We start from the raw sequence: 12,322 nt of genomic DNA on the forward strand, positions 1-12,322 counted from the left end.
TACACAGCACCCCAGGGGTGCAGGACGTTTGGTGGTTATACATTTTTTACTGAAGATGGACTGTCTCAATTTCTATTTAAATATTGAGAGGGTGACAAAAGGGAAGGGAATATAGCTGAGCAGAGACAGTGTACAGATTGTGAGGCACAGAGAGTATATATATATCCAGCCACATTCTGTGCTGCCCCTTGCAGGGGAGACAACTCAAGAGAGGTCTGAGGTGCAAAGGTGGCTTTACTTTACCTTTGCATCGCTGGGATTCTAGGCCTAGCTGGGGTGCTCTGTCTGGCCTCCTGGAGAGGCTGGGGCAACTCTCATACGTAATCAGGACTATGGCAGTCAGTTCTTGGTGGTCCCAATAAAGAGAGGAATTAATATTAAAGTAATTAAGGATGCCCTAGTCTTTCCCATTTCACAAGAGGCCCCAATTATCCAGCCAGCCATACTTAAGTTATGGCATATATTCAACTATTAGTAAATAGAGAGACTTGTAAAGTGTTCACTCTTCAGCATTTTCCAGTTATGGCCTCTCAGTTTTCATGCATCATTTCATTTAAGGAGTTCTGTGATCAGACAGAGAGAGAACAAATGATCTCATGTACTCTTACAGCCGTAAAAAACAGAACAAGATCAGTTTCTCTCTGTACAATTTCCACTAGATGCATCCTTTGCAGAAATTTAATTTTAGACCAGTTTCATTTTATTTAAGTAGAGGAAGTGAAAGCAGTGGTAGATGAAAGTGAAGTGGGTAAATCTATAACCAGAAACAACAAATAGCCTGCTGAAGAGTGTCATTCTTTTCATGCTTGTCCAAATAAAGACATTGCCTAGCTTTTAAACATTTTTTATTAAAGCAAGACAAAAATATTGATGTGCTATGTCAAGTGTTGGCCTGCATTTAAATAATGGTATTTGTGTTGCACCTTCACAGGTTCAGTGGCACTGTAGGGCTCGAATGATTGCTGGAGCCAATTTCTACATTGTGGGCCGAGACCCTGCAGGCATGCCCCATCCAGAGACCAAGAAAGATTTGTATGAGCCCACACAAGGAGGGAAGGTCCTTAGCATGGCACCAGGCTTGGCCTCTGTGGAAATCATTCCCTTCAGAGTTGCAGCATACAATAAAGTAAAAAAGGCCATGATTTTTTACAATCCAGAAAGGTAACACAGTGAATGATGATCTGCTTTAAAGTAGCCCATATTATATTTAAATAATATTTAATATTTAAAGGATTTCTTAAGGGTTGAAGTTTAGCAGAAGAAAGGAAAAATTTTGTAGTATTTTAGATAACTTGGCTGTAAATGAAATAAAAGAACTAAGGGATGAAAACACCTATGTGAGGAGTCTGTTTGCCTGCCAGCACAGGACACAACACCCAGACGAAGGAGTTAGCACATATGAAACTAATGCTATGCTTGATCTTCACCAAAAAGGTTAAGGAACAACAACATTTAGGAAACAGTAGAAATACTTCTCCTTATTTTTAGAAAAGTATTTTATATTTAATAATATAATGTAATAGTGAAAATAGAGGTCCTTTATTTAATAGAGGTCCCGTTGCTTCTTATTGCTGCTGGTAAATTTGCACATGTAGATAAAAATTTGTGCCATTAGTGCTTACAGAGTTAGTGAAGACATTGCAATTTTCAGATTAAATTCTGAGGATAGCAGAAAAAATAAATTTGAAAAGATTTGGCTTTGATGCACTTAAGGAGACTAAATTTACTGATTTCATCCATATATCTGTTCTGTGGTAGGCACGATGAATTTGACTTCATCTCTGGAACACGCATGAGAAAGCTTGCTCGAGAAGGCGAAAATCCACCTGATGGGTTCATGGCTCCAAAAGCTTGGAAAGTCTTAACTGAATACTACAAATCACTGGAAAAAAAATATTAATTCTACTTTTCCTCAGAAATATGGGTATTAAGAGTGAGCTCTTGATTGATTGATTTACTGTATTACAGATCACTTAGTTTGCATTTTCAATATCCTAATGGTAGGTTAGAACATTTTCTAATAGGGTCAAATTGTTTTTGAATGTATGTATTTTGGGCCTGGCCCTTCTCCCACTAAATTATTGGTAATTTTCCTTTCAACCTCAAAGGGACCAGCAGCCAGTCTGTTATTTATTTGGATGATTGTCCAAAGCCATATTAGGACTGACCAGTTGGACATCTTTAGTGATGTCCTAGTGGTACACCAACCCCCAAAGGTACACAGTTTGACCTTATAGCCATGATGTAGTTACATATCCCTTATGCTCTTTAAATCAGTTACAAACTGGAAATAGGAAAGAAATGATTTACTATATTTCCCTTATTCCTTAAGAAGCCCATCTTCTGCAATGGGCAGAAGGATTTTCTTTCGCACATATCTGGGTTTCTCTTGTCCACCACACACCCCTCTCTTTCTAATGCCTCCTACTTAAACTTGGACGTTTCAGTCAAGAAACTGAACTAAGCTTTATTGCAGCTCCAAGTTTAGCTTTCTACATAAAAGACACAATTTAAAGCAGCCCAGCTTGAGTGCCAGTGTGAGGTTGGGAGAAGTGGTGCTTTAACTTTTGAGTCCTGCATTGAGGGCTCACAGTGGCACTTTCCCTCCCCACCAAGAACTGCAGGGGAGCTGGCCTGCTTTGACTGCAGGAAGCTGTACTAGGAGATGCATGAGGCCCTTAGACTACTCTCACTTCATCTGTTTTGTACCAGTGTAATGCCACTGACCACAGTGGAGTTATTTCTGATTTACACTGGTGTGTATGATTTACACTGTATGTGATTTGAGAATCAGGATCCGAGTTCAGCTTATTGAATAAAGAGGCCAAGTTTAGGAGGGGACAGTTTAAAATAGTCTCTTGACACCCTAGAATGTCAAGCTAGCGCCTCTTTCTTGCCACTTTCTACCCTCTTTTCTATAATAAAAGCTAATTTAGTCGAATATAATGCTTCCAGTTTCCAATAGAAAAAGGAAACAAACTGGCCACAACCTGTTTTGGAAAGGCCATTTTGGCTCCAGGAGGTTTGGGAAAGGTGTAATTGAGAGAGCTAGAAAAATTGATTTTGCTATACAGTAAAAATTTTAGATGTAGTGTTTAACACATGTTCCCTTGCTTATGCTTTCCATATAGGGAGGATAGCCCCCCCTCCCCTTCCCTCCCCTCCCCCACACACTTTGTCCTTCTGAAAGATTAGCTTTAAACATTTGTTTTTCAAATTATGCATATTTACTGTAACTGCAGTAAACCCCTCCAGGCTGTGCATTAACAGAGTATGAAAGAAGACACTCTCCCATCAGTTTCATGCCCATAATGTACAAAAGTCATGGATCAACAGCCTATTAATGCCCATCATGTTGCAGCTTACTGCTGTTCTAAAGAGAGGAAAGAAATAAGGCCCATTCGTTTTATCACTGTCTGCCAGAGATTGGGGTGTGGGTGAGGAACAGCTGGCTGAAGCTCTATCTAGAAAAAACAGGAATGCAAATGGCAGATGGGAAAATATGGTGAATTGTACATGCCTCCTTAATGGAGAGTGTATGTTGCCTGTTGTTGCTTCAGGTGGTAAGCTGGAGGCTAGGATCTCCAGGTGCTATTAGACTGGGATGTTGATGGTTTTTTCCCCCCAATCTGTATCTGGCCAGGAGGTTGCAACAAGTTTCTTTTGGACATGAGTCTGGCTTCTGTGATCACTTCTCGTTTGCCACCTTGTGATTACTAAAGTGAACTCTTCCTTGAGCTGCAGCATAAATCCACCTGGAAATGTAAGGTGGTGCAGGATGTGGCTGATCACTGGGGAAGCAGGCTCACCATGCACAGACTGTACTAGTCTTCCAATCTGCATTAGGTGCCATTGTGTTTTTGGGTGATATTGAGGTTGTTGGCTTTCATCTTCCTTGCACCTGCCATATTTGTAGTCAGCAGAGGCATTGTGTACACTGGAGACCCCTCAGTCTAGAAGAGAAGGAACTGTTAGCAGGTTGTCCGTGTGGGGACCCAGGCCTAGACTTTGTAACTCACTGTAGTAACTCCTCACTTAAAGTCGTCCTGGTTAACATTGTTATGTTGCAGATCAATTAGGGAACATGCTCGTTTAAAGTTGCTCAATCCTCCCTTATAACTTTGTTTGGCAGCCGCCTGTTTTGTCCACTCTGGCAGGAAGAGCAGCTCGTTGGCGCTAGCTGGTGGGGGCTTGGAACCAGGGTGGACTGGCAGTCCCCTTATCAGCTCCCCGCTCCCCTAAGTTCCCTGTGTGGCAGCTGCCCAGCAGGCTATCAATTGCCAGCAGTTCAGCTGTCCTGCCCCCCACTGTTGTGTGCTGCTCCTGCCCTCTGCCTTGGAGCTGCTCTCCAGAGCCTCCTGCTTGCTGGTGGGGAGGAGAGGGGGACTAATGTCAGGGTGTCCCCCTCCCCCTGCACCCCACTTACCCCATCTCCCTTAAGCAGGGCTGGGGGGGGGGGGTGAAGACACTGCAGGGCTCAGGACAGAGGAAGCTTCCTGGCAGTAGCTGCTGCAGTCTCAGCTTGCTGATTAACTTAACAAGGTAGTGTATTTAAGAGTGGTGTCAGCATACTTAAAGGGGCAATGCACATCTCTCTCTCTCTCACACACACACAGGGTGTGTCTCTGTCTGCCAGGCTGTCTCCCCTCCCTCCATTTGTGCTGCCTTGTAGAGTGTGAGGCTACGTTAACAACCATGGGTTAAGCCTTGAGGGCTCAGCCAATTGCTAGTTCATCATTTAGCAGTAAGGCAATATCCCACCCTCTGACTCCACCACCTCAACCAAGCTTGGATTTGCTTAACATTGTTTCACTTAAAGTCGCATTTTTCAGGAACATAACTACAATGTTAAGTGAGGAGTTACTGTACTTCCCTAGTGGCTCAAAAGCCCAAATCTGTTGACTTAGGCTTTGGAGGTGTGTTCTATCTACTTTCATGGGCTTCTAGGAAGAAGAAAGCATATGAGAGCTGCTGAAGTAATGGTTGGTATTTACTGGAGACTTGTAGGAGCTTATTACCTCCATGAACATGATATTGTGTTATTCATTTTCTAGGGAAAATATACACAGTTATTGTAGGAATTAATGTGAGTGATTTCAGTCTCTGATCTTGCAGATTTATTTTTATATATCTCAGAATACTTTAATGGGTGTCCAAAAACTGGTTAAAAGGTGTTGAAAATGAAATTAGCATTCTTCTCATTTTGCAGTTTTAAATGTAAAAAGATCTATATATTGTAAAACAATCATGCTTCTGCTTGTAATTTAGTTTAGTAAAATATATAATTAAGTGAAATTGTTTTGCTGTGCCCATTGTGCAATGCACATAATTACAGAAGCAATTCAAAATGTTATTTTAAAACATTTTACTTTTCAAATATTTCCAGCTTCTTATTGCTTTTAAAAATCTAGAGTAAGGAATCAAAAGTTGCATTATACCTCAAGAAATTAAATACTACAAATGTAACACAGGAAGCTAAAAATATATTAAACAATAGTGCCTTTTATATTCAGGCCCTCTGGCAGGGACCTGAAAGAGAAAAGTAATACTGTGACTTTTAATTAATATTTGATATTTTTAAAAGTGGTGTTGCATTTTTTTTAACCTTAAAACAAAGAAGTGGTCTGTGAAAAAGCAGTAAACCCAAACGGTTACAGCAAAACAATTTACTACACTATTTTAAAGGAATAATTTGAGTCCATTCGCTAGTATTTTTATAGTATATTTATTAAAGACAAGACTGGAATTTGTTCCTTGACTGATGCATCTCATGAGTCATAATATATTCTGAACTCGATACTCTGTTATTAAACATTCACTTTTAGTACAAATATATATTTCTATGTCTAAATATTTGCTTGTCATTTTGTGAAATTTTTTACAACCTTTTTTTGCTTTCTGAAATGTATTCACATCAAGACTTACCTGTAAGGGAATGCAGACTGTCAGCACTGAATTTACATGAGTTCTCCACTGCCATGCTACTCCTGGCCTTCTAATCTCCAGGGGTTTGGCAAGCATGGGAGAGTAGCCACTGAAACTGTGCTAGAAACTTATTGGATCAATACCAGCAGAACCTATTACAGCCAGTTTCCTGAACTATCCATGCCTTCTTATTACTTTCTTATAGCATGGTTCCAGCATGAGGATTAACATAGGTATGCAGGCATTTTATTTAAAAAATACCCCACACATAGGCCACACTATTTCCAACTTTTTAGTAACTACGTCAACCCCACATCACATATAAAAAGCAATTTGGGGCTATCTGGTTTGCTTAGTTTTCAGACTCTAACCTATGGGCACCTACATGCTGCTGGGATCCACTTCCCTATAAAGCAAGAATAAAATGGAGCAGTGGAAATCTTCACTCCCGTCTTGTAGAAGCGGTTGATGTGAAAAAAAATTGCTACCAGCAAGGTAAAGGAATCAAGTAATTGGGATTCAAGTGAGGGTCTTATACCACCCTCCTCACTGTTCCAAGCACCTTCCTGTAATAAGTTAAATAATGTAACCAATATCTGTCACATGTGGTTTGTTCTTGCTCTCATCCTTTACCGAGCGGTTGGGCAAAATTGTGTGTGTGCAGTGTAGTGTTATGGCACTTTAACGTTTTACTTTTTTTAATGTGCACGTTAGTGTGTCTAAGAGGAGGCAGGTCAAAGAAGGTAGCTTGAAATAGTGCACCTTGCCGTGGTGAGGTTTGTGATGGTCATTAGTACTTATGAAAGTTCATTCTAGTCTAGGACTAGCCCCTGAGAAAGTTTAGTCTCCTGCATGCATGCACTTTACCCTTATGGTGGACAACTCCATTATGGCCAAGGAACAGTTGTAGACTACAGTTCTCCTGAAGCTTTGGGCACCTTTAGATATCCAGGCCCAAGCCAGAGTATATTGAAGAAAAGGACAAAAACCTTCAACTTAATATTTTATGGGAAGGCACTGTAGAGAGCAGAGGCCAGGTTTGATGGGCTTAGAATAGCCAGCATTACTGAGGAGATGCCCTGCAGCATTGTGTACTAGTTGGAGTTTCCTAAGAGCTTCATGGCCGGCTACAGTGTATTGCAGTAACCCAGACAGGAAGTGATGATGTAACTGAGGCCAGGTCATCATCTGCTAGGAGAGGATAGATTCTTCTGGCCCACCAGGTATGGTAGAAAGCATTATGCACAGATGCTGGTGTGAGTTTAGAAGTGGTGAAGAAACCCAAAGTACCCCTACCCTGAAACTGACCAGCTGCAACCTTCACCTAATAAAGGCTGAATGGTGGCTGCAAGAGTATCATCGGTCATGGCCACACAAGAGAAAGCTATAATCTCAGAACTCTACTTTCTTCCCAAACAGACACACAAAGACATAGAATTGCTCCAGTCAGGATGCCAAGTGGCATTTTGCCCTCAGAGCCGCGTGAGGAAAAATCCCACCATGAAGGGCTCCCCTCTAGGTCACTGAGAAGTGCAAATTTGTGGGAAAGTTGCTCATGGCTAGATGGTGAAGCACTCAGCACCAACCACAGGGACTAAATTTTCGAAAGTCCTGGTAAGTGAACGGTTAAGAGTAAACCACTTTCTGCTCAGAGGATGAGCTGATACACTTCAGGCACCATGATCCCCTGCTTATTTGTGTACCTAGTTTGGGTGAACTGTTGTCCCTACTCTTACTCCCAAGTACAGGACGAAAAAGCTGAAGTTCAAGCATACTCTGAAAGAGAATCTTAAATAGCAGAAGGGCAATTCAAGTGGTGTTCTCCAGAGATCTATATCAGTGGTTTTCACTCTGTGATCGATGGAGCCTTGGGGGTCCATAGACTGTTTAAGACTTCCAAAGGTGTCCACACCTCCATTTGAAATTTTTTAGGGATCTGCAAATGGAAAAAGAAAAGTTGAAAACCACTGATCTATATGAATCCTTCACTGAATAGCAGGGTCCTTGTGAAAAGAAGACAACAGGATTTCTTCCTAGACTAGATCATTTGATCAGTCTTTTAGCTACAGACTACTACTGAAGCTATGATGGTTACTGAGTGGAGTAGGAAGAGACCTAAATGAAATCAAACACACATCACACAGTATCACGTTCAAGGGGACAGGGAAAAACAAACCATTGGGTCCAAAAGGGCCTGGTTCAGCAAAAGCATATAATCGTGCTTAACTTTAATTAAAATCAATGGGACTGCTCAGCTATTTAGAGTACCCCGAGGTTTAAGGTTAAGCATGTATTTATTTAAGTGCTTTGCTGAACTGATTCTAAAACCACAGAAGTTAATTTTAATATGCTGAGTGTTACTGTATGTAAGGTAATGGGGGAGGGGGGGAATCACAGTACCTAATGCTTCACTAAAACTATATTACTTCTGCTGCATTTTCCTCATCCACAAATTTAATCAAAATTCAAGAACAACTAAATTTGCCTGTCATTTGTTCCTTATAAATCCCTGCTGCTTTTCCTCTAGATGTTTACAAATTCTCTCACTGCTGGTTCTGTTTTTTTTTTCCTAAGGACTCGAGAGCTCCCCTTCCCGTAGGAGGAATTCTTTTAAAAAGGATAGAATTCTCTGTTATTGGATCTCCTCAACTATTGTTTGAGGTTTCTATAGTTGAAATACTTGAGATTAAAATGCCAAATACCCCAAATTAGCGTTCTTTACTGTGGCATAATCTCATTTCCCTTTCCCACTATGATTGAAAGCTATGTGCATTTACCCTAGAGCTTTCCAGTGTCAAAAAAGGAAACCAACATTAGACTGGAGAAACACAATCTTTGAGAGGAGGGGGTGGGAAAATGAGTTGCTGAGTCAAAATAACATCTTTTGAACAGCTGATATGTAACAGAGTTCACTGAAGAAGTTCTCAGAGAAAAGGGACTTTTTACATATTATAAAATACAGTGGTGATAAACTTGATGGAATTTCCATTTTTAGCCCTTTATCTCCTAGGGTGGCTGGTTCAAATTTCTTTATCTTATTTTTAACTTGTTTTCATGCTTATTTAACTTTCCTCTTATCAGTAGCATATGCTGGTTGTCCGTAACGTACTTAGGTCTGAACATCCTGGCTGTCAGGTTAGGAAGTATATATGCACGTAATTAGTGCACAGTTCATAGTGCTGCTATAAAAAATAAAGGTACACTTTGTTTAAACAATATTAAGCTTGGAAAAGTTTTACATCTTACATTATCGATCTCATAAATTTGTTCTACTGTACTTGTTGGCAACAGTTTAACATTGCTAATTCACAATGACTGGGAGACCCAGGTCGAGTTTCTCAGCTTTGCAAATTAGTGTATGAGGAAACAAAGAAAACCACCACAAAATATACTTCCCTCTCCAAGTTAAAATAATGCTTGTGATAATTCATAGCATCTTGTAAAGATGTTGAAATATTTTCTCTAAAAAAGAAAAGGAGTACTAGTGGCACCTTAGAAACTAACCAATTTTTTTGAGCATAAGCTTTCATGAGCTACAGCTCACTTCATCAGATGCATTTGAGTTATGCTCAAATAAATTGGTTAGTCTCTAAGGTGCCACAAGTACTCCTTTTCTTTTTGCGAATACAGACTAACACGGCTGCTACTCTGAAACCTGTCATATTTTCTAAAGAAAATGAAGTCATAACAACAGAACCCCTGACTAGTGTATAATAAATCAGAGCCATATTTTTTAGGGAATTAGAACATGGAGGGTTTAATGAAAGACCAGTTAGCAAGGTTATTCACTCAACTCAGAGAGTAAAAATGTAAAAAAAAAAAAAAAAAAAAGCCTAATAGCAGGATTTCATAAAAAATGAAAAATATTCAAACATTTACTCATTAGTTTGCTACCTCTACTGAATGTAGACTTAAAACATCAATGTGAAAGTCACCAATACTTCAAAGTTGTAAAATAAAATTTGAATTCAAACAGAATTTCTGCCTTTTGTATAAGTTTCTAAAAGTAAAAAAGGTAAATGTGCATTGAATACAATAGAGTCTTTTAATCTATACATCTGATTTAATTTCATTCAGTAATTAAGTAAAAAAAGATTTTCCATATTCAACTTATCTACAGATTATGTCTATATATAAAAAATGTGTGGATATATACACTTAATATAAACACACACACGTTCATACATATATACATGAACTGGTATTCAATCATTTTCCACTTCCCCTCAAAAACATGCATCAGCTTAGAACCTACTTTAAGGCCACTACAACATATTGGTAATTGGACAAAACACAAGCATTCACTCTTGGACTGGACTATATTGTTCCACTTCATGAGCTGTAGACCACATCTATTTCTGTAAGATTACCAGATTTCAATAATTTAGAATTCAGTGTATAAAACCCTTCTGGAAATGAAACATTTAACTCCCTTATTGAAAGAATATCCCTCCCCCCACACTCGTTTTAACTAACTGATTACAGCGCAAGTCACCAAACTAGGCCACATCAGAAACTGCAAACACACTGTTTAGTCTTAGTCTAAACTAACATGCATCAAAACATTCTGAAGTGTTGCATCTTTTGACTTCCTCATCTTCTCAATTGCCCTGTGCAGATCCAGCTGTTGCACTGGCCGAATTTCATCTTCATCATTGCTTTAAAAAAAAACAAAAAACCCAACAGTGATTCAAATGTTACATAATTAATCTGATTTACATGCTGTAAAATAATCCTCAGCTATACATACAGTGCCAGAAACTACAGAACACTCAATAGATAATGTCTGGCTATATCAACGGATGTAACTGACCTAACCAGGGGTAGGAGAGAAGTGTTCACAAGAGCTATTACTTGCTGCAAAGTTCTGGAATTACATAATGTAACACAGGATCAAGGTCTATGCAACACAAGGGTGTGTGGGTTCCTCTTTAGGTACCTTACTGTATTGTTAAAAAAAGTTCTGAAGTTGTGAACACTAAAATAAGGAACTCATTCAACAGGAAAGAAACCTATTTGACAGTCTAGTTTGGCTCTTTATAAAATGTTGTTTAGCTGTAATTTTTTAAGGAAACTCTGGACTACTTACTGTTCACTAATTTCTGGTTTTTATATATATATATGGAGAATTAGTTCTCCAACTAAACACATCAAATGTCTTTTGTTCACTTTTCAGTACTAAACCATGAAATGTAGCACTCAAGCTCACCTTGGATTTGGATTTAAGGACATACAAAAGTAAGCCTGAGGGCAGTGATTCTGTAACAGAGGCAACGGAACCTTTACATTAGAATGTATAGTTTAGTGCTTTGAGAAATGCAGGGGGTGCATGACTGGAACCTGTATAATTCAAGTAGCCACATTTACAGCCTATGATTACACACAGGGACCGATCCTCCAAACATTATACACAGTGTAACTTTATGCACATGAACAGTCCCATTAAAATCAATAAAGTTATGCCCCATCTTGTGTGTTCATCTTTTACCATAATATTTCCCAATAGTACTGAAGTAATTTTCATACTGATTTATTACATCCATAACCAAAATGAAGTGATTTATTCACTGAATTTGTGTGTGTGGAGTGAGGATTGGTGTAGAGAAAAACCACCACTGGTTTCCATCATTTGTTTTGTTTTTAAAGCTCCTTCTTAACATTAAAACTGAAGACACAATTATTTGTAGTGTCTAGCACAAAGGGGGCTTAGTCTCAGTCTCGCAGCCATAATACAAACACCAAGAAGCACCTTTCTTCACATGTAGAATTAACATATTCCCTGACGCACAGGAGTGCTGCATCACGACACATTTCTTTCAAATCACTTCCTGAAAATCCATCTGTTTCTTTAGCAATTTGCAGGAGGTCCACATGCCTGTCCACCTACCAGAAAATAAAGAAATGGGCATGAAAACTTCAAAGTCAGTAAGATATTTTACAAAATATAGAAAAGAAAGTCACTATTAGAGACTTACTGTCTTTAGATTTTATTAGGGTTTTGCCTTTGAGGAACTAAAAGGAAATGTTAGCAAAGTATAATCACAACATAAAACAATTACTTTCTACCTGGGAAGCAACGACATGATCAGTAAAACTAAAGTTTCACTAACAAAACTTTATAGTTATTAAAAAACTGGCAGCCACTGGAAGGCAGTAATTACCTTATTATTTCTCCTGTACAAATTTAGAGTGCTGATAGCTGAAGAGGACAGGATCCCCCTGACACAAAGTCTTGAAGAGCTTTTATGACCCTTTTTAGGGCTTGTCTTTACTAGCAAATTATGTCATGTTAGAACACAACTGTGAAGAGTTATAAGTATCAGCTCAGTGTTAAATATGACACAGCATGCAATATAGACAACATCCGGTAACTACCAGTGGATACAACGGAATCACA

At 39.1% G+C, this 12,322-nt stretch overlaps 2 protein-coding genes across 3 annotated transcripts in view; one reads left to right on the forward strand and one right to left on the reverse strand.

The window, feature by feature from the left end:
* Positions 1-5,198, forward strand: part of PAPSS2 (3'-phosphoadenosine 5'-phosphosulfate synthase 2) — a 96,416-nt gene extending 91,218 nt beyond the window's left edge. Inside the window, exons 11-12 of the mRNA XM_084634843.1 lie at positions 932-1,161; positions 1,759-5,198. Coding sequence (XP_084490969.1) covers positions 932-1,161; positions 1,759-1,900 — 372 coding nt within the window. The 3' untranslated portion in view covers positions 1,901-5,198. The remainder of the gene's footprint in view (positions 1-931; positions 1,162-1,758) is intronic.
* Positions 5,199-9,988: 4,790 nt separating this feature from the next.
* Positions 9,989-12,322, reverse strand: part of ATAD1 (ATPase family AAA domain containing 1) — a 31,015-nt gene continuing 28,681 nt past the window's right edge. For both annotated transcript variants that reach the window (XM_084634845.1, XM_084634846.1), the window contains exons 9-10: positions 11,675-11,808; positions 9,989-10,583 (exon numbers count right to left, since the gene is read on the reverse strand). In XM_084634845.1, coding sequence (XP_084490971.1) covers positions 10,463-10,583; positions 11,675-11,808 — 255 coding nt within the window. In that variant the 3' untranslated portion in view covers positions 9,989-10,462. The remainder of the gene's footprint in view (positions 10,584-11,674; positions 11,809-12,322) is intronic.

Source organism: Lepidochelys olivacea, assembly GCF_965140295.1.
Source record: "Lepidochelys olivacea isolate rLepOli2 genome assembly, chromosome: 7".
NCBI lineage: Eukaryota > Metazoa > Chordata > Testudines > Cheloniidae > Lepidochelys > Lepidochelys olivacea.